Genomic DNA, 22,336 nt, shown 5'->3' with positions numbered 1-22,336 from the left:
AAATGTGGCCAGACAGGGCCCACTACTGGAGGACGAGGAGGACGAGGATGAGGAGGAGGTGGAGGAGGATGAGGATGAAGCATGTTCACAGCGGGGTGGCACCCAAAGCAGCTCGGGCCCATCACTGGTGCGTGGCTGGGGGGAAACACAGGACGATGACGATACGCCTCCCACAAAGGACAGCTTGTCCTTACCTCTGGGCAGCCTGGCACACATGAGCGACTACATGCTGCAGTGCCTGCGCAACGACAGCAGAGTTGCCCACATTTTAACGTGTGCGGACTACTGGGTTGCCACCCTGCTGGATCCCCAATACAAAGACAATGTGCCCACCTTACTTCCTACACTGGAGCGTGATAGGAAGATGCGCGAGTACAAGCGCACGTTGGTAGACGCGCTACTGAGAGCATTCCCAAATGTCACAGGGGAACCAGTGGAAGCCCAAGGCGAAGGCAGAGGAGGAGCAAGAGGTCGCCAACGCAGCTGTGTCACGGCCAGCTCCTCTGAGGGCAGGGTTAGCATGGCAGAGATGTGGAAAAGGTTTGTCACCACGCCACAGCTAACTGCACCACCACCTGATACGGAACGTGTTAGCAGGAGGCAACATTTCACTAACATGGTGGAACAGTACCTGTGCACACCCCTCCACGTACTGACTGATGGTTCGGCCCCATCCAACTTCTGGGTCTCCAAATTGTCCACGTGGCCACAGCTAGCCTTTTATGCCTTGGAGGTGCTGGCCTGCCCGGCGGCCAGCGTTTTGTCTGAACGTGTATTCAGCACGGCAGGGGGCGTCATTACAGACAAACGCAGCCGCCTGTCTACAGCCAATGTGGACAAGCTGACGTTCATAAAAATGAACCAGGCATGGATCCCACAGGACCTGTCCATCCCTTGTGCAGATTAGATATTAACTACCTCCCCTTAACAATATATTATTCTACTCCAGGGCACTTCCTCATTCAATACTATTTTTATTTTCATTTTACCATTATATTGCGGGGCAACCCAAAGTTGAATGAACCTCTCCTCTGTCTGGGTGCCGGGGCCTAAATGTGTGACAGTGGCCTGTTCCAGTGGTGGGTGACGTGAAGCCTGATTCTCTGCTATGACATGAAGACAGATTCTGTGCTGACATAAGGCCAGATTCTCTGTTACGGGACCTCTCTCCTCTGCCTGGGTGCCGGGGCCTAAATGTGTGACAGTGGCCTGTTACAGTGGTGGGTGACGTGAAGCCTGATTCTCTGCTATGACATGAAGACTGATTCTGTGCTGACATAAGGCCAGATTCTCTGTTACGGGACCTCTCTCCTCTGCCTGGGTGCCGGGCCCTAAATGTGTGACAGTGGCCTGTTCCAGTGGTGGGTGACATGAAGCCTGATTCTCTGCTATGACATGAAGACTGATTCTGTGCTGACATAAGGCCAGATTCTCTGTTACGGGACCTTTCTCCTCTGCCTGGGTGCCGGGGCCTAAATATGTGACAGTGGCCTGTTCCAGTGGTGGGTGACGTGAAGCCTGATTCTCTGCTATGACATGAAGACTGATTCTGCGCTGACATAAGGCCAGATTCTCTGTTACGGGACCTCTCTCCTCTGCTTGGGTGCCGGGGCCTAAATGTGTGACAGTGGCCTGTTCCAGTGGTGGGTGACGTGAAGCCTGATTCTCTGCTATGACATGAAGACAGATTCTGTGCTGACATAAGGCCAGATTCTCTGTTACGGGACCTCTCTCCTCTGCCTGGGTGCCGGGGCCTAAATGTGTGACAGTGGCCTGTTCCAGTGGTGGGTGACGTGAAGCCTGATTCTCTGCTATGACATGAAGACAGATTCTGTGCTGACATAAGGCCAGATTCTCTGTTACGGGACCTCTCTCCTCTGTCTGGGTGCCTGGGCCTAAATGTGTAACAGTGGCCTGTTCCAGTGGTGGGTGACATGAAGCCTGATTCTCTGCTATGACATGAAGACAGATTCTGTGCTGACATAAGGCCAGATTCTCTGTTACGGGACCTCTCTCCTCTGCCTGGGTGCCTGGGCCTAAATGTGTGACAGTGGCCTGTTCCAGTGGTGGGTGACGTGATGCCTGATTCTCTGCTATGACATGAAGACTGATTCTGCGCTGACATAAGGCCAGATTCTCTGTTACGGGACCTCTCTCCTCTGTCTGGGTGCCGGGGCCTAAATATGTGACAGTGGCCTGTTCCAGTGGTGGGTGACGTGAAGCCTGATTCTCTGCTATGACATGAAGACAGATTCTGTGCTGACATAAGGCCAGATTCTCTGTTACGGGACCTCTCTCCTCTGCCTGGGTGCCTGGGCCTAAATATGTGACAGTGGCCTGTTCCAGTGGTGGGTGACGTGAAGCCTGATTCTCTGCTATGACATGAAGACAGATTCTGTGCTGACATAAGGCCAGATTCTCTGTTACGGGACCTCTCTCCTCTGTCTGGGTGCCGGGGCCTAAATATGTGACAGTGGCCTGTTCCAGTGGTGGGTGACGTGAAGCCTGATTCTCTGCTATGACATGAAGACAGATTCTGTGCTGACATAAGGCCAGATTCTCTGTTACGGGACCTCTCTCCTCTGCCTGGGTGCCGGGGCCTAAATGTGTGACAGTGGCCTGTTCCAGTGGTGGGTGACGTGAAGCCTGATTCTCTGCTATGACATGAAGACAGATTCTGTGCTGACATAAGGCCAGATTCTCTGTTACGGGACCTCTCTCCTCTGCCTGGGTGCCTGGGCCTAAATGTGTGACAGTGGCCTGTTCCAGTGGTGGGTGACGTGATGCCTGATTCTCTGCTATGACATGAAGACTGATTCTGCGCTGACATAAGGCCAGATTCTCTGTTACGGGACCTCTCTCCTCTGTCTGGGTGCCGGGGCCTAAATATGTGACAGTGGCCTGTTCCAGTGGTGGGTGACTTGAAGCCTGATTCTCTGCTATGACATGAAGACAGATTCTGTGCTGACATAAGGCCAGATTCTCTGTTACGGGACCTCTCTCCTCTGCCTGAGTGCCTGGGCCTAAATATGTGACAGTGGCCTGTTCCAGTGGTGGGTGACGTGAAGCCTGATTCTCTGCTATGACATGAAGACTGATTCTGCGCTGACATAAGGCCAAATTCTCTGTTACGGGACCTCTCTCCTCTGCCTGGGTGCCTGGGCCTAAATGTGTGACAGTGGCCTGTTCCAGTGGTGGGTGACGTGAAGCCTGATTCCCTGCTATGACATGAAGACAGATTCTGTGCTGACATAAGGTCAGATTCTCTGTTACGGGACCTCTCTCCTCTGTCTGGGTGCCGGGGCCTAAATATGCGACAGTGGCCTGTTCCAGTGGTGGGTGACGTGAAGCCTGATTCTCTGCTATGACATGAAGACAGATTCTGTGCTGACATAAGGCCAGATTCTCTGTTACGGGACCTCTCTCCTCTGTCTGGGTGCCGGGGCCTAAATATGTGACAGTGGTCTGTTCCAGTGGTGGGTGACGTGAAGCCTGATTCTCTGCTATGACATGAAGACTGATTCTGCGCTGACATGAAGCCAGATTCTCTGCTATGGCATGAAGAGACTGATTCTCTGCTGATATGAAGCCAGATTCTTTGCTATGGCATGAAGAGACTGATTCTCTGCTGACGTGAAGCCAGATTCTCTGCTATGGGACCTCTATCCAATTGATATTGGTTAATTTTAATTTTTTTAATTTTAATTCATTTCCCTATCCACATTTGTTTGCAGGGGATTTACCTACATGTTGCTGCCTTTTGCAGCCCTCTAGCTCTTTCCTGGGCTGTTTTACAGCCTTTTTAGTGCCCAAAAGTTCAGGTCCCCATTGACTTCAATGGGGTTCGGGTTCGGGACGAAGTTCGGGTCGGGTTCGGGACGAAGTTCGGGTCGGGTTCGGATCCCGAACCCGAACATTTCCGGGAAGTTCGGCCGAACTTCTCGAACCCGAACATCCAGGTGTTCGCTCAACTCTACTTATCACTTTTTAGGGCTGTTTGCCAAGACATATCATTTTATTTTTCTTGAGGCTGATACAAACAACAGGGGCCTCCCAGCTCCTTCATGTTCACCTGGTTACTAACTTTGTTTGGGCAGTTACTATGCAACTGTCGTGCCTCTTGAATCTGGATTTGTTTATTGCCTAGCTTTCCTGGTTGATTAGGGTGGAGTTGCTGATTGCTGAGGCTTTATATCCAGAGCTCAATCCATTCTGCTTGTCAGGTATATATTTGCTAGGTGCATTACCTTCCACATATTTTATACTTTGTTCTGTATTCTGGGATCTGTAGTTCCAATTCCAGTGATGCGACAGGGCACCTGCATGAGTAGCTGACAGAACCAGTTCCTAGCAGATGGAAGGGGGAAGAAAGTGTAAGCAGAAATAAAAGCAAGGAGTGAAAGTTGCTATAAGCGCTCAGAGAAGTGAGAGGAATATTGAAAGCTGTCATTGCGGTGCTGGTGGTTCTCCTCCCAGCTGGTGTATTTGGACCTGTTTCTTATACAAGCAAAACCTCTTTCAGACAACCACTTAAAATGGCCTATATCAGGGATGCCAAACCTGTGGCCCTCCAGCTGTTTCAAAACTACAACTTTCATAATGCTTGGACGGCCTACAGCTATCAGGGTATGCTGGGAGTTGTAGTTTCGGAACAGCTGGAGGGCCGCAGGTTGGGCATTCCTGGCCTATATGCATAGTATATTATGGGACTGAAAATCTGCACAATAAATCTGGTCTGCATAAAGGTTTGATTTTGAGGTGGTGTTTTTGAGACAGTGTATTGTATTCATCGTTTGGATATACAGTGAAACCTCTTTCAGATGACCAGCCAAAATTGCATAGAAACCTGTTTTCTTGAGAGACGGTCGTCTCAAGAGAAAATGTCCAGAGTGATGGAACTTAAAATCTGTCATTGGAAAACTGGCCTCAAGGGGTGGGATTTTGGAGAGGTTTCTCTGTATTCTGTAAAATGTTACCCAGAAAACCTTTAGTATTATTTTATGTTTTCCCATCTCAACATTTGTGTCATATGACTAGTATGTCCACCTGTGAGACTTGCTTCTGTCTCTAGAACAGGGCCCCCAGAATGAAGGGGAGCATGCCGTGCATGGCAGCGTCCTCTCCATTCATTGCTATGGGACTCCTGAAAATAGCCAAACAAGTAAACTTGCAAAATAGCAGTGAATGAAGAGCAAAAGGTGCCCACCTATCCATTCACTGCAATGGGACTGCTAGAAATAGCCAAGCCAGCACTTGACTATTTTTGGAACTTCCATAACTGTGAATGGAGGGTGGCTGCATTTCTAGAACGGAGGCCCCACTCTAGAGATAGGTGGGGCCAAGACAAGTCTGTCATTTGTGGCATATCCTAGCGATATACCACAAATGTTGAGATAGGAAAACCCCTTTAATGCTAACACTAAAACAAACTCTTTTTAGACATGAAACAAAGTAGTGTTGGCTTTTGTGCATTGGTGTTTCCTGGGTGATAGACATGCATATATAACTCTTTTTTTTATCTTCATAGTGATAATACTGGGGAGGGAGAACTACGTGTAGAAGTCCCTGACTCTATCACAACATGGATAAGTGAAGCAATTGGTGTATCTGAAGAAACAGGACTGGGGGTGGCTAAAGCAGCCCATCTAAAAACATTTAAACCATTTTTTATTGACTTCACATTGCCATACCATGTAATACGCGGAGAGCAGGTCAAAATTCCACTTACAGTTTACAATTACCTAACTTTCAATGTTGAGGTAAGGAATTAAAATGTATCTGGTATTGTCCAGACTTTTTTGTGATGGTTCAATATTGGTATACTTCTCAGTTTTTTAATTCTAGTTATTAATAAAGAAAATGTGGCAGTTGTTCAGTGAAAGGATGAGGAATAACGCTATTGCTGACCACCATATGACTTGTGTCTGGCATTTTTTTTTAGCAGTGTCCCCTTTGCATGCTGAATGTCTAAATAGCAGTTCCCCTAGATCTGGTGGGTGGAGACTAGCTGCTATCCACTGCACACAGCAGTCCCAGAATCACAAAGGACATTGCAGAGAAGCACTGAAATGTATGGTTGTGAATAAAGCACTTTGGCTGAGATATAAACTTCCTATTTAGCTGCAGTAATCTCCTTAGTGTGTCTCTTGGAGTCTTGTCTCACTCAGCTCCTGCTCTATCCTCTCCCTTCCCCTCTCTATAGATTTGTATTAACATGTGTACCCGAGATCCTTTTGTGAGCTGCTCTTGTCCTGGACGGATTAAAAACACATTTCAAAGAGAGAGAGGTGAACAGCTTATAATATGAGAACTAGACATTTCTCTCTGATAAGAAATGTTACAAAGTTTTTTTTATGTTCGCTTGTACTATTTGCAAAGTTGTGTAAAAAGTTAGTGACCATTTGAATATTCGGATTATAATAATGTCCTATTTCTTCACTTCTCCCTTAATATTAATTAATGATTTTTTTTTTTTTACTATATTTCCTACTAGGTACATATAAAGATCATGATCACAAAGGGTGTTAAGTTTGTAGGATATCCTGGAAAACAGCATCTGATTCGGAAGTTATGTGTGGCTTCAGGAGAGACCAAACCCACATTAGCAGTGTTCTCATTTTCTGAACTAGGATATGCAAACATTTCAGGTGATCCATTTTTATGTATCAAATTGTGAAATAATGTAAAAGTATGCTTAAAATTATACAGCCTATATATATACTGCTCAAAAAATTAAGGAAATACTTACGGTAAATCACACATCAGATCTCAATCAAAGAAAAATTCATGTTGAAAATCCTTACTGATATAAATGTCTAATTCATGAGAACAAAAATGATTTATCAGTGATAAATGGAATCCAAACTCATCAACCAGTTAAGGGCTGGAATTCAAATCACCCCGAAAAGCGGATCCAATTTGTGCCAGTAGTGGATCTGCCAATTATCATCTTCTCTGGCGAATGTCAATTGAGCTGCAAGGTGCTGGGCTGTGAGCACAGGTCCCATTACAGGATGTCTGGCCCTTAATCCACCTTCATGAAATCTGTTTCTGACAGTTTGGGTAGCACGGTGGCTCAGTGGTTAGCACTTTTGCCTTGCATCGCTGGGGTCCTGCGATCGAATCCAAACAAGGACAACATCTGCATTGAGTTTATATGTTCTCCCTGTGTTTGAGTGGGTTTCCTCTAGGTTCTCCAGTTTCCTCCCACACTTGAAAGACATGTTGCTAGGGACCTTAGATTGTGAGCCCCATTGGGGACAGTGTGAGGCTAAAGTCTGTAAACTGCTGCGGAATTTAGTAGCGCTATATAAGTGAGTATAATAAATAATAATAAACATGCAGACCTGTAGCCCACTGGAGGTAATTTTGTAGGGCTCTGTCAGTGTGCCGCTTGTTCTTTATAACCAGGGGTAGACTGGCCATAGACACTACAGGGAAACTTCCGAGTGGGCCAATGTCTAGGGGGTGCTGCCTTATGTCAATTTGGTTCCAACTAGAAAATGGGGCCACTTTTACTTTTTTCTATGGCACCTGCTCCTCACACAACCAAGCAGGTACCAGTCCTAATGATAAGTTGATGCCGTTCTATGGCAATGTCCAGCTCTCCCTGTGTAACATGTGGTGTCCTATTATCTCCATGTTCTTCAGACTGAGCTGGGAGATACAGCAAACCCTTTGTGATGGCATGAGTCAATTGATACGCCATCTTGCAGGAGCAGGGCTACCTGTGCAAAGTGACTGATCTGCAGGTACCGCCTTATGCTGCCGGTAGTGACAAGTACACTAGCAAAATGCAAAAATAGAGAAGAATCAGACAAAGGATAAGGAGAGAATACGGGACCTTTCACATGTACAGATGTTCTGGAAGATTATAGGAAACAAAGCAGAAACTCCTGATAACTGCAGAGATGAGGGCTGCATTTACATGCAACAGTCACCTTCCCTCTTTGGGGGCAAGTGATTGATGCAGCGATTGGCCCCATAGAAAATCATTGTTCCAGCACACCAGATCATTGTTTAGATGGCACTATCTGCTGCATAGGAATGATAATTTTCGGTGCTGGTAAAACTACATAATCACTCGATGTACGAGCGTTTAGTTGTTCATTCTGTGATTGCTGCTACCTTTTACATAAGCAGAGTATCAGGAAATTAGTGTGATAATCAGTCCATGTAAAACGACCTTAACCCCTTCCCGACATATGACGTAATAGTACGTCATGGTGGCAAGTGACTTGCCGCATTTTGATGTACTATTACCTCATAGTACACTGATCACTGCAGGGGACCGGCAGTCCTTGGTAGTGATGAGCTGCAGGGGCAAAATTCAAATTCGCGATATTTTGTGAATATTTGGGCGAATTCATGATCTCCATGATTATTTTCTTGATTGCGAAAATTCGCATGAACTGGTATTTAAAAAAAAAAATTGAATATTTGCGATTACGAATATATTTTGCGATATTCAAAATATTTGCGAAATTCTCGAAGTGCCATTATTCGCGATTAAAATTCGCAATTCGAATATTCGTGATCAACACTACTCCTTGGTAGCCAGGCCCCTGCTGTATCCACCGGCAGATGTATTGTAATGCATTGCAGAGGGGATCAAACCCTCAAAAGTTGAAATCCTAGAATGGGACAGAGAGAAAGTTTTAAAAAAAGCAAAAAAAGTGTTTTTAATAAAAAAAATATAAAGTTTTAAGTAAAAAAAAGAAAAAAACGCCCCTTTCCCCTGATTTTATAATAAAAAATTGAAAAAAAAACGACTGGCTCTATAAATATATCACATGATCCACCCCGTCTGATAAACAACATAAAAAAACTGTGTCAAAAAAGCCATTTTTGTCACCTTACATCACAAAAAGCGATCAAAAAGGCCTATGTCCCACAAAATGGTACTAATAAATAGAAATCGCTCAAAAAATAAAAACGCTATGGCTATCAGATTATGGAGACATTAAAACATCTTTTATTTTGTTTAAAAAATGCTATTATTGTGTAAAAGTTAAATAAATAAGAAAAAGTATACATATTAGGTATTGCCATGTCCGTAACGATCTGCTCTATAAAAATGTCACATGAACTAACCCCTCAGGTAAATGCTATAAAAATAAATAAATAAAAACTGTGCCAAAACAACACATTTTTTGTTCACCTTTCCCCATAAAGTGTAATAATGATTGATCAGAAAATCATATGTACCCAAAAATGGTACCAATAATAACGTCAACTCTTCCTGCAAAAAATGAGCATCTGCATAAGACGATTGGCAGAAAATTTTAAAAAAATAAGGCGTTCAGAAAATGGAGACACAAAAATATAATGATCTACCCTGTCAGATGAATGTTGTAAAAAAAAAAAAAGCTATTTTTTGCTTATCTTGCCTCACAAAAAACATAATATAGAGCAATTAAAAATCATATGTACCCCAAAATAGTACCAATAAAAATGGCACCTTATCCCCTAGTTTCTAAAATGGGGTCACTTTTTTGGGAGTTTCTACTGTAAGGGTGCATCAGGGGGGCTTCAAATGGGACATGGCATCTAAAAACCAGTCCAGCAAAATCTGCCTTCCAAAAACCATATGGCACTCCTTTTCTTCTACGCCGTGCCGTGTGCCCTTACATGAGTTTACAACCACATGTGGGTTGTTTCTGTAAGGGTCCATTCACACGTCCGCAAGTGTTTTGCGGTCCGCATATTGCGGATCCGCAAAACACTGGACCGCACATGGGTGGCACCCCAATAGAAATGTCTTTTCTATTCTATTTCAAGAATAGGACATGCTCAATTTTTTTTTGCGGGGCTGTGGAACGGAAGTGCAGATGCGGACAGCACACTGTGTGCTGTCCACATCCGCACTTCTGTTCCACAGCCCCATTGAAAATGAATGAGTACGCACCGTTTCGCAAAATTGCCGAACTGATCCAGACCCATTCATACGGACGTGTGAATAGACCCTAAACTTCAGAATCAGGGTAATAAATATTGAGTTTTGTTTGCCTGTTAACCCTCTATGTGTTGAAGAAAAAAAATGGATTAAAATGGAAAATCTACCAAAAAACTGACATTTAGAAATGTAATCTCCATTTTCCTTTAATATTTGTGGAACACCTAAAGGGTTAAAAAAAGTTTGTAAAATTTGTTTTGAGTAACTTGAGGGGTATAGTTTCTAACAATGGGGTCATTTCCACTATGTTAGCCCCACAAAGTTACTTCAGACCTGAACTGGTCCTTAAAAAGTGGGTTTGGGAAATTTTCTTAAAAATTTTAAGAATTGCTTCTAAAATTCTAAGCCTTCTAACACCCTAAAAAAATAAAATGACATTTACAAAATGATGCCAACATAAAGTAGACATATGGGCAATGTTAAGTAATAAATATTTTATGAAGTATCACTTTTGCTTTTAAAAGCAGACATAAAATTTAGAAAATTGTGAATTTTTTAAAATTTTGTGTAAATTTGGGATTTTTTCATAAATAAAGGTGAAATATATTGACTAAAATTTATGACTATCATGAAGTACAATGTGTCTCGAGAAAATAATCTCAGAATGGCTTGGATAAGTAAAAGTGTTCCAAAGCTATTACCACATAAAGTGACACATGTCAGATTTGCAAAAAATGGCCTGGGCGGAAGGGCGAAAACTGGCCCGGAGTAGAAAAGGTTAATTGTCTGTGGCTACCATCCCCTTATTGGGGATTGGCTTGCTGTTGTCTCTCCAGTGTAATTTTTTTTTGTACCAAAGCTGGTGAAATTGATTCACAATCGCTTATGCTTCCTAACTGGACAGATTGATAATCCTGTTTAAAGCAGCTCAGAAAATCCACTGCTCAAGCGCCCAGTCAACTCAGTGACTCTGCTCTTGTGCAGTGGATCTGATGCTGCTTCCCAAACTCAGGAAGCAGCATCAGATCCATTGCACAAGCCCCAAGTTAGCCCACGACTCTGCTCTTCTGCAGTGGATTTGATGAGTATGTAAAGCTGACTTGCACAGGAATGAGAATACAGGGCTAAACGAGAGGTCTAGCCCTTTCAATCAGGGAGGAGTCAAACAATTTTTATTCTCTTGAATAATTGAATTATTATACATTTCTGATACATGTCCACTGTTTTGCTGCTTAGTATTGTGGTTTATGCAATATATTATTTAAAAGTGTTGTCTTTATTCCCAGCTAGAGGTCTGGCATATGCAGGAACGAACTGTGTTGCAGATGGGAGCAGTATTCTTAAGAACAGCAAATATTCAGAAGAAGTGTATGGTGAGAGGAGATCTCCAACTGGGGTTGATTTTGTCCGTAGAAGTGTGATTGTTGAGGTGAGCTTCCTTGTCTCCTGTTATCCTGTTAATCACTTTTAGGTATTATTTTTAAAAAAAGGGAGAATTTAAAGACCATAGCAAGAGCCTGAGACTTTATCGATTGTCTTTCTATTTTTCATCATTTTCTTATTCAGTTCAGCAGCAGAGTTGGACCTCAACAATCTATTTCATTTTGTCACATTGTCTCCCAAATATGCTTTAGGGCTCATGCACATGACCGTTGGATGTTTTCCAGTCTGCAAATTGCAGATCTGCAAAACACGGATTCCGCATTTTGGGGAAGGGCACGTCCGGCCCATAATAGAACAGCCCTATCCTTTTCAGTATTGCAGACAATAATAGGAAATGTTCTTTTTTTTGCGGAATGGCCATGCGGACACATACACACATACACACAGAGTCATATCCATTTTTTTATGGTTCCGCATACGGGCTGCAAAAAAAACTGAACGGACACGAAAAAAAAATGGAGCACAGCAACTACTGCAGACTGTGGAAATGGGAGTGGTGAATGGGGTATTTGTTATCTCTCATGTGCAAACAGTGCTGTTGCGTGGGTGGAAGATATTTTAAGCATTTGTTAGAAATATTTGTTCAGATAGGTATTCCTGTCTTAAAATTGACTTGGGAAATTAATGTATCTCCTGATTATCTGAGCAGAACATGAAAATATTATGATTAGTATATCTTTTGCATGAAATGTACTCACAGTTTTCATATTTTGTATTTTTGTTCTGTTCATTTAATAAGAATCATATTTGTCTTCTGTTCCAGCCAGAGGGTTTAGCCCGAGAATACACATACAGTGTCTTCTTATGCCCAAATGGTAAGTAAGATATATTAAATTAAAAACAACGTAACATAAAATGTATAATGTTTAGCCATATTAGTGGACACCAAACTTAAAATGAATTTTTAAAACAAAAGTTCTCAGAGGTGATTAAATAAAACAATCCAGGCTAAATATTATGTTTGAAATACCCTTTAGAAATATGATTGGTGACTTTTTTTTTTTTCAAATAGTGATGTATGGGGACCTGAAATAATGCATAGGTGAAGGACTATGTGCCATACTTACAGGGATGCTCCACAATACCACCAGTAAAATGCATCAAAGATTAGTCCAGGAAAATATGTTTCTTGCAATTAACATGTGATGATTTGACTTTTGCCACACACCTCCATTTGCTAGCTGGCTAACACAAGGAGTATGGCTGGATTGTTTCCAGCAGCAGCTTCTCCCTAGCACACTCTTTCTACCACTGACTCTAACCACGACACTCTGCAAAGAAAAACGAGATTTTTGTGAACTCACCTGTAAAATCTCTTTCTTGCTTTATTCATTGGGGGACACAGGACCGTGGGTATAGCTTGCTGCTGCCACTAGGAGGCGACACTAGGCTGAAAGCTGTTAGCTCCTCCCCTGCAGGCTATACCCCCTCCAGCCTGGAGAGAGCATATCAGTTTGTGCTTCAGCAGTAGGAGAAACAGTACTGAAACAAAACACAACCAGTAAGGACCACTAGGAGGCGACACTAGGCTGAAAGCTGTTAGATCCTCCCCTGCAGGCTATACCCCCTCCAGCCTGGAGAGAGCATATCAGTTTGTGCTTCAGCAGTAGGAGAAACAGTACCGAAACAAAACACAACCAGTAAGGACCACTGCCCAACAAAAAAACCAAACCGGACACCAGCCCCAACCGGCAACTCGGACCCACTGGCCTCATAATAAAAGAAAAAATGGGTGGGTGCTGTGTCCCCCAATGAATAAAGCGAGAAAGAGATTTTACAGGTGAGTTCACAAAAATCTCGTTTTCTCGCTCATATCATTGGGGGACACAGGACCGTGGGACGTCCTAAAGCAGTCCCCGGGGCGGGAAACAACCACTGGCCCAGAACAAAACCAACTCCCTCCGGTAAGACACTACACTGCGGCCTGCAAAACTCTGCGGCCAAGAGCATCATCCGCCGAGGCGAAAGAATGCACTCGGTAAAATTTTGTGAAGGTGTGTAAAGAGGACCAAGTTGCTGCCTTACACAATTGAGACGCCGAAGCGTGGTGAAGGTGAGCCCAAGAAGCCCCGACCGCCCTGGTAGAGTGAGCGGTGATACCGGGAGGAGGAACCTTGCCCTTAGAGCGGTAGGCCTCTGCAATGGCCGATCTAATCCACCGAGCAATCGTCACCTTCGAGGCTGCCAAACCTTTACGAGGACCTTCCGAGATTACGAACAGGGAGTCCGTATGTCTAAAAGGGGCCACCACTGCCAGGTAGATCCGCAAGGCCCGTACCACATCCAGACGGTGGAGAGCCACCTCCCTAGGATGAGAAGGCTCAGGGCAAAAAGAGGGCAGAACAATGTCCTCATTAACATGAAACGCCGACACCACCTTCGGCAGGAAGGGCGGCACTGTCCGGAGTACTACCTTGTCTTGATGAAACACCAAGAAGGGCTCTTTGGACGAGAGAGCCACCAGTTCCGACACCCGCCGGATGGAGGTAATTGCAACCAGAAACGCAACCTTCCATGAAAGCATGCGAAGGGAGACTGATCACAGAGGTTCAAATGGCTCGGACTGGAGCGCTACCAGCACCAGATTCAGGTCCCAGGAATGCAACGGTGGCCGATAAGGGACTGCGGTGTGAGCCACTCCCTGTATGAAAGTCTTGACCGGACCCAACACCGCCAGTGTACGCTGGAAAAAAATGGAAAGAGCAGAAACCTGACCTTTCAGCGAACTCAGAGCTAGTCCCAGCTCTAAACCCGCCTGAAGGAAAGCCAGCACCGTAGGGAGGGAAAACTGCCTGGGAGCAAGATCCCTGTCCTCACAGAATTTGAGGAAAGATTTCCACGTCCGATAATAGATCTTGGCGGAGGAGGGCTTCCTAGCCCTAATCATCGTGCGAACAACCGCATCGGAGAAACCTCTTTGCTTCAACAGGAAGGTTTCAATAGCCACGCTGTTAAACGTAGCGTATTTAAACCCTGGTGGAAGACTGGGCCCTGTGAGAGCAGGTCGGGCCTGAGTGGAAGGGGCCACGGCACGTCTCCCAGAAGAAGAATGAGCTCTGAGTACCAAGCTCGACGAGGCCAGTCTGGGGCGATCAGAAGCGTCTGAATGCCCTCCATCCTGATTCTGCGTAGGATCCGAGGTAGGAGCGGTAACGGAGGGAACACGTACAGAAACGTAAAGTTGTCCCACGGAGCCACGAGGGCGTCCACGTCGTACGCCATCGGATCTCTTGCGCGAGACAGAAAGCACGGGAGTTTGTGATTTAGCCTGGACGCCATCAGATCCACTTCTGGGCGTCCCCACCGGAGACAAAGGTCCTCGAACACCTCCGGATGGAGAGACCACTCCCCCGAGTCCACCGTCGTTCGGCTGAGGAAGTCCGCTGTCCAATTGTCCACACCCGGGATGAATATAGCCGAGATCACCGGAACATGGGCTTCCGCCCACTGCAGAATCCTTGCGGCCTCGTTCATCACCGTCCCGCTGCGAGTCCCCCCTTGGTGGTTGATATAGGCAACCGCAGTAGCGTTGTCCGACTGTATCCTGACCGGACGGCCTTGCAAGTAGGGGGTCCAATGGCAGAGGGAGAGGTAGATGGCCCGGAGCTACAGTATATTGATAGGTAGTTTGGACTCCGACGGAGACCAAACGCCTTGGGCTGTACGGGTACCGAAGACCACTCCCCAGCCGCTGAGGCTGGCGTCGGTCGTGACCACCGTCCATGACACTGGAAGGAAGGACTTCCCCGAGGACAGGTGGTCCGGTACCATCAGCCAGCCAAGAGCCGCGTGCACTGGGTGGGACAGAGAGATCCTGAGGTCCAGAGAATCCCGGGACTTGTCCCAGGAGGACAAAATGAGCCTCTGAAAATCCCTGGTGTGGAACTGGGCGAATGGAATCGCCTCGAAGGAGGCCACCATCAGGCCCAGTACTCGCATGCAGCTGCGAATCGACACCCTGCAGCGCTGAATGAGCAGACGCACCGTCCTCTGAATGTCCAATCTCTTGTCCAGTGGTAGACGCACCACGGCAGCCTCGGAGTCCAGTGTCATGCCCAAGAATCTGATCTGAGTGGTGGGAGACAGGCATGACTTCCTCAGGTTGATTATCCACCCGAAGCGAGTGAGGGTGCTCATCGTAATCTGAAGACTCTCTTCGCATTGAGCCACTGTAGGTGCCTTGATTAAGATGTCGTCCAGATACGGGAGAAGAGTAATGCCTCTGGACCGCAGAATCCCCAGAAGAGGGGCAAGAACTTTTGTAAATACTCGCGGAGCCGTCGCCAGACCGAACGGCAGAGCGACGAACTGGTAATGAGCTGCCTGGATGGCAAATCGAAGGAACCGTTGGTGGGCTGTGGCGATGGGGATGTGGAGATATGCATCCTGGATGTCTAAGGACACCATGTGCTCCCCTTTCACCAGTGAAGCAACCACGAAACGGAGGGACTCCATCCTGAACCTTTGAACCCGCAGATAACGGTTCAACAGTTTTAGGTCTAGCACTGGCCTCACATCGCCCTCCTTTTTGGGGACCACAAACAGGTTGGAATAAAAACCCGTAAACTGCTCCTCCAAGGGAACAGGGGAAATCACCCCCCGTGAGAGAAGTGACTGGACTGCGTGCAAAAGAGCCGTGGCCCGGATGGGATCCCTGGAGGGCTGGGAGAGGAAGAAGTGGTTGGGGGGAAGAGACCTGAACTCTATTTTGTATCCCGAGGAGACAACCTCGAGCGCCCATGCGTCCGGAATATGGGCGTGCCAAATCTCCTGAAACAGGAGAAGACGCCCCCCCACCTGTGAGGGTGGGGACAAACCTTCATGCTAAAGGCTGCTTACCTGGGGCTGTGCGAGGCTGCTGAGGCTGCGGACGCCAGGCCTGCTGGGGCTTAAAGGACGGTCCTTTCCGCCGATCCTGATTGGGCGGCCCCGCCACTGAGGTAGGTGCTGAACGGGTGCCCGAAAAGCGGCGAAAGGACTGAAAGCGAGAAGATGAAGTTCTGGACTGAAAAGGCCGCTTTGCCCTGGGTTGGGGCAGATGGGTGCTTTTTCCACCCGTAGCCTCCGAAATTATCTCATCTAATTTGGACCCAAATAGCCGAGACCCCGAGAACGGAAGCCTCAATAGGGAGCGCTTAGATGAGGAATCTGCTTTCCAGGCCTTGAGCCACAACTCCCGGCGGATGGAAGTGGCGAGAGCTGAGGAACGGGCGATCATAGTCCCAGCATCCAGAGCCGCTTTACAGAGATATTTCCCTGCCTGAGAAATTTGGAGCACTGACGATTGAAGTTCAGCGGGAGGGAGGTCGGACGCTATGTCCTGGTTCAAACGGAGGGACCACTCCGAAACTGCTTTGGCTACCCAGGCAGAGGCGAAAATCGGCCGCAATGCCGAACCGCTCGCCGTAAAGATCGACTTAGAGAGTGACTCTATGCGGCGGTCCACTGAATCCTGGAGGGACGAGCCATCCGCCACCGGGATGGTAGTGAATTTTGTCCACGGACTCGCGTGGAAAAGAGTAGAGTAGGTCTAGGCGTTTCGGAATAATGAAACGCAAACCTGGCTGGTCCCAAGCCTTCGTGACAACGATAGAAAAATCGTCATGTAATGGGAACGATTTGGGGTTCTGCTTCGTACGCAGAAATGACACCCCTTGTTGGCTAGTGGAGGGAAGGTCCTCCTGAACCTGGAAGGTGTCCCTTATTGCCGATATCAGGCTATCCACCATGGATGCAATCTGAGAAGAGTGCTCCGGATCCGTATCTGCATCCGAATCCCCAAGCTCTCCTTCTGACAGTGCGTCGCCTAAAAGGGAGGACGCCTGTGAATGGGATCCAGGAGCAGGGGGGGGATGCTGAGGCGTCAGAGGAGGAACGGGTGCCTGCTCTGGGGCGCTTACTAGGGAGTCTGCCTCTGGTTTGTGCGCTATGCGACTGTGCAGGTTGCGCCGGTGGCGATTTCTCTACCAAACGACCCAGCAATGAAAGGGTGGAATGGGAGATTTTTGAGAGGTCTTCCACTGCCCGTGACAGGGACCTTGCCCAGTCTGGTTCCCCCTGGACAGGCCGCTCCAGGGCTTCTGTGGGCTGTTGTGCCCTAGGGGGATGGCTCTGTGCAGGTTTCTGACATGCAGAGCACAGTGATAGTGACTGACCACGAGGGAATTTCTCCGAACATAAGGAGCAGGCATAGTAAGTGGTCCTACAGGGTGCCTGGTGGGGGTCAGTGGCCGGGTCAGACATGGTCAAATCTCCTGCTGGATGGGGGTATCGATTGCCTACCAGTATGGAGGTCCCAGGTCCTGTGTCCTACCCACGCAGCGCCGAGGAAGAATCAGGAAGCTGAATCAGGGCGGCAGAATAAGCCACGCCCCTTCCAGCCCGGGACCGGCAAGCCACGTCCCTTCCAATCCAGGAACAACAGGCCACGCCCCTTCCAGTCCGGGCCCGGCAAGCCACGCCCCCTTCCAGCCCGGGAACGGCAGCCTAATGCTGAAGTGAGGTCAGAATGCCTATGTTCCCCATGTCCGGCCCTGACCGCAGCGGTACTGGAACCGCTGTGGCTAAAAGGTAATGTGTGCTATGCCGCCGCCTCTAATAAATAGACCCGATATGCCACAGAGCGGCCGTGCGGCGAGAGCAGTGAGGCTGGAGATCGGGCTGACTGATGGACGGACGGGCGGGCGGGTGGGGAGGGGGGGTGGAAGATGGAGGAGGTTCTCCTGCAGCTAGGGGGATGAAGCAGATTACTTACCTGTCTTCATCTGTGTTCTTCACCCTATGATGCAACACCAGCAGGGCCTTGCTGGGGGGAAGCAGGGGAGCGAGGTCCACTTTGCCCTGGTCCACTTTGCCTTCTTGGGGGAGGCAAGGCGGTGACTTAGATACACCGGCCAGCCTCCCGGGGATACAGGGACGCAGGCGACCCTGTGCCCCCTTCCAGTAGTCTGTGAATTAAAGATAAAAATAATAAAATCAAAAGAAAAAAGAAAAACGCCACCCTGCAAAGCAGGGAGGTCTGCCTCCTACAACACTAAGCTAAAAACTGATATGCTCTCTCCAGGCTGGAGGGGGTATAGCCTGCAGGGGAGGAGCTAACAGCTTTCAGCCTAGTGTCACCTCCTAGTGGCAGCAGCAAGCTATACCCACGGTCCTGTGTCCCCCAATGATATGAGCGAGAAATCCGTTTATCCCCTCTAAGAACATGCTTTCTAGCCTGAGGATGCTACAATCGTGATCCCTCTAATGACCTTTAACTCAGTTCAGTTCTTGCTGTATTACCAGGAAGTTTAAAAGGGTTTTCCAAGATTTTTTTTACCAATGACCTATCCTCTGGATAGGTCATCAGTTTCTGATTGGTGGGTGTCCAACACCCAGGACTCCCAACGATCAGCCTTTTTGAGAAGGCATCGGTGCTAGTGGCCTTCTTGCTTACCATAAACAAGAGAGACAAAAAAACACAGCGCCTCATGTGTGGTAACGCCTTATGGATAATACAGTTTTATGGTGCGTATTTCGCTTACCGGATGCTGTAGTGAGGAGTCACAACAACTGTATATGCCTTAGCTGGTATCTATCCCCACCAGCATCAGGGAATGCCGTGCTGCTGCCTGGGTCTCTTCCTGTATCAATTCCAAGAATTCCAGGAAAAGGTTTTATAGAGAAAATCATAAAAAGTGTGAGACCACTTGTTCGGCGCTGCTGGCATATGGATAAGTCCTCAGGATTGATAATATTCTTTTATTGAATTCAAGTCAATGCGTTTCAAGGGCGGAACGCCCTCTTCGTCAGGACAATTTACAGAATAAAAGTTTACTTGCTACTAGAGTATTTAAAAGACAGTTTTGGCGGGTTAATCTGAGGGAGGTTCAGAGGCAGGAGCGGGTGTGTTTAGCATAATAAGGCTCCTAGTCTGTGCGGCCAAAAGCTTGAATATTGCCATAGATATGAATCTCATCTTCAATTGCAGATGGGTCCCGTACCTTACAGGACTGCCGCACGTGCGCTAGTGCAGGGAACGGGAATCGATGTGAGTGGCCTCAGCGCTGCACATTGAATTGACATGAGCGGCTTAGGTGCTGCACAAAGTAACTGTGTGCGCTGCGATGCTGCTGGGAGGTCAGCGATGTGGAGGAGCTATTAGTTTTAATAGATGGGTAAAGATAGGGGATGAAGCTCTCGACACAGCGCTGCTGACGTTTGTATGAAAACAGCATATCATGTATCCCCCTGTGTGCAACACTGGGTACTAATGTGTTTTCTCTCACCTCTTAATCAGTACAGTAGAATGTAATTGACGGGCTCTGGTAATGAGGTCCACAGACTAGGAGCCTCATTATGCTAAACACGCCCGCTCCTGCCTCTGAACCTCCCCCAGATTAACCCGCCAAAACTGTCTTTTAAATACTCTAGTAGCAAGTAAACCTTTATTCTGTAAATTGACCTGACGAAGGGGGCGTTCCGCCCTTGAAACGCGTTGACTTGAATTCAAGAAAAGAATATTATCGATCCTGAGGACTTATCCATATGCCAGCAGCGCCGAACAAGTGGTCTCACACTTTTTATGATTTTCTTCTTGCTTACCAAGCACAGCGCTGTACATTGTATAGAGGCTGTGTCTCGTATTGCAGCTCAGCCCCATTCACTGAGCTGCTCTTAGGCCACGTGATCGATGAACGTGTAATCACTGGCCTAGGAAAAGCAGAGAGAAGGCCACGGCGCTCACAGGATCACCACTGCCTTCTCAAACAACTGATCGGCGAGGTTCCTGGGTGTCAGATCCCCACCGATCAGATACTGATGACCTATTCAGAGGATAGGTCATCAGTAAAAAAATGAAAAATCTCTGAAAAACCCTTTAACACTTCACTACCCTTACTTATACTGTGGTTCCTGTTCCCTTGAAGTACAGAGCCAATTGACCTCCTGTCATTAGTGTCTGATTCCCAATGGTGATAGAACACTGTTAGCACACAGCAATGTACATGCACTAACACTTTACAATTTCCTCGCTGGCATCTTCCTGCTGGAAAGCCAGATAGTTTACAGGGAGTGCAGAATTATTAGGCAAATGAGTATTTTGACCACATCATCCTCTTTATGCATGTTGTCTTACTCCAAGCTGTATAGGCTCGAAAGCCTACTACCAATTAAGCATATTAGGTGATGTGCATCTCTGTAATGAGAAGGGGTGTGGTCTAATGACATCAACACCCTATATTAGGTGTGCATAATTATTAGGCAACTTCCTTTCCTTTGGCAAAATGGGTCAAAAGAAGGACTTGACAGGCTCAGAAAAGTCAAAAATAGTGAGATATCTTGCAGAGGGATGCAGCACTCTTAAAATTGCAAAGCTTCTGAAGCGTGATCATCGAACAATCAAGCGTTTCATTCAAAATAGTCAACAGGGTCGCAAGAAGCGTGTGGAAAAACCAAGGCGCAAAATAACTGCCCATGAACTGAGAAAAGTCAAGCGTGCAGCTGCCAAGATGCCACTTGCCACCAGTTTGGCCATATTTCAGAGCTGCAACATCACTGGAGTGCCCAAAAGCACAAGGTGTGCTATACTCAGAGACATGGCCAAGGTAAGAAAGGCTGAAAGACGACCACCACTGAACAAGACACACAAGCTGAAACGTCAAGACTGGGCCAAGAAATATCTCAAGACTGATTTTTCTAAGGTTTTATGGACTGATGAAATGAGAGTGAGTCTTGATGGGCCAGATGGATGGGCCCGTGGCTGGATTGGTAAAGGGCAGAGAGCTCCAGTCCGACTCAGACGCCAGCAAGGTGGAGGTGGAGTACTGGTTTGGGCTGGTATCATCAAAGATGAGGTTGTGGGGCCTTTTCGGGTTGAGGATGGAGTCAAGCTCAACTCCCAGTCCTACTGCCAGTTTCTGGAAGACACCTTCTTCAAGCAGTGGTACAGGAAGAAAAACATGATTTTCATGCAGGACAATGCTCCATCACACGCGTCCAAGTACTCCCTGCGTGGCTGGCAACAAAGGGTATAAAAGAAGAAAATCTAATGACATGGCCTCCTTGTTCACCTGATCTGAACCCCATTGAGAACCTGTGGTCCATCATCAAATGTGAGATTTACAAGGAGGGAAAACAGTACACCTCTCTGAACAGTGTCTGGGAGGCTGTGGTTGCTGCTGCACGCAATGTTGATGGTGAACAGATCAAAACACTGACAGAATCCATGGATGGCAGGCTTTTGAATGTCCTTGCAAAGAAAGGTGGCTATATTGGTCACTGATTTGTTTTTGTTTTGTTTTTGAATGTCAGAAATGTATATTTGTGAATGTTGAGATGTTATATTGGTTTCACTGGTAAAAATAAATAATTGAAATGGGTATATATTTGTTTTTTGTTAAGTTGCCTAATAATTATGCACAGTAATAGTCACCTGCACACACAGATATCCCCCTAAAATAGCTAAAACTAAAAACAAACTAAAAACTACTTCCAAAAATATTCAGCTTTGATATTAATGAGTTTTTTGGGTTCATTGAGAACATGGTTGTTGTTCAATAATAAAATTAATCCTCAAAAATACAACTTGCCTAATAATTCTGCACTCCCTGTATACTGTACAAGCCATTATAATTGTTGGGAACTAATACAACAACCTAAGGTGAGAACTGATCCACTGTGCCTTTTTTTTAAACATTTTTAGTACATAATCATCCTTTTTGGTGCTCTGTTCTTTTCTAAACAAGCCTCTTTAAAATGTGTGGTGCAGTGGGCCTCATGTATCAAACTTGTCTCAAAGAAAGTGTCTCTAAGTGTCTTAAATTTCAAGTTTGCACTAGGTTTGGGTATGTTTTTTTTTTCTTTTGGAATTTGTAAATTTCCCTGTAGGAGTGTCTATGAATAAGATTATTAACAGAAGTATTCAATAGAAACTATTTAAAGTGGTTGGCCCATCTCTTTGGTGACAAATCCCTAGGATATGCCATCAAAGTCAGATAGGTGTAGGCACTGCTCGATTAA

General features: G+C 46.5%; 1 protein-coding gene across 1 annotated transcript in view; it reads left to right on the top strand.

Moving 5' to 3' along the window:
- The window catches only part of CPAMD8 (C3 and PZP like alpha-2-macroglobulin domain containing 8), a 177,633-nt gene that overhangs the window by 71,455 nt on the left and 83,842 nt on the right, over positions 1-22,336 (top strand). The window contains exons 20-23 of the mRNA XM_040417458.1: positions 5,528-5,759; positions 6,494-6,647; positions 11,182-11,324; positions 12,102-12,153. Coding sequence (XP_040273392.1) covers positions 5,528-5,759; positions 6,494-6,647; positions 11,182-11,324; positions 12,102-12,153 — 581 coding nt within the window. The remainder of the gene's footprint in view (positions 1-5,527; positions 5,760-6,493; positions 6,648-11,181; positions 11,325-12,101; positions 12,154-22,336) is intronic.

This window comes from Bufo bufo, chromosome 2, assembly GCF_905171765.1.
Source record: "Bufo bufo chromosome 2, aBufBuf1.1, whole genome shotgun sequence".
Classification (NCBI taxonomy): Eukaryota; Metazoa; Chordata; class Amphibia; order Anura; family Bufonidae; genus Bufo; species Bufo bufo.
Note: the sequence above shows the minus strand (reverse complement) of the source record. Positions and strands in the feature narration are given on the sequence as shown.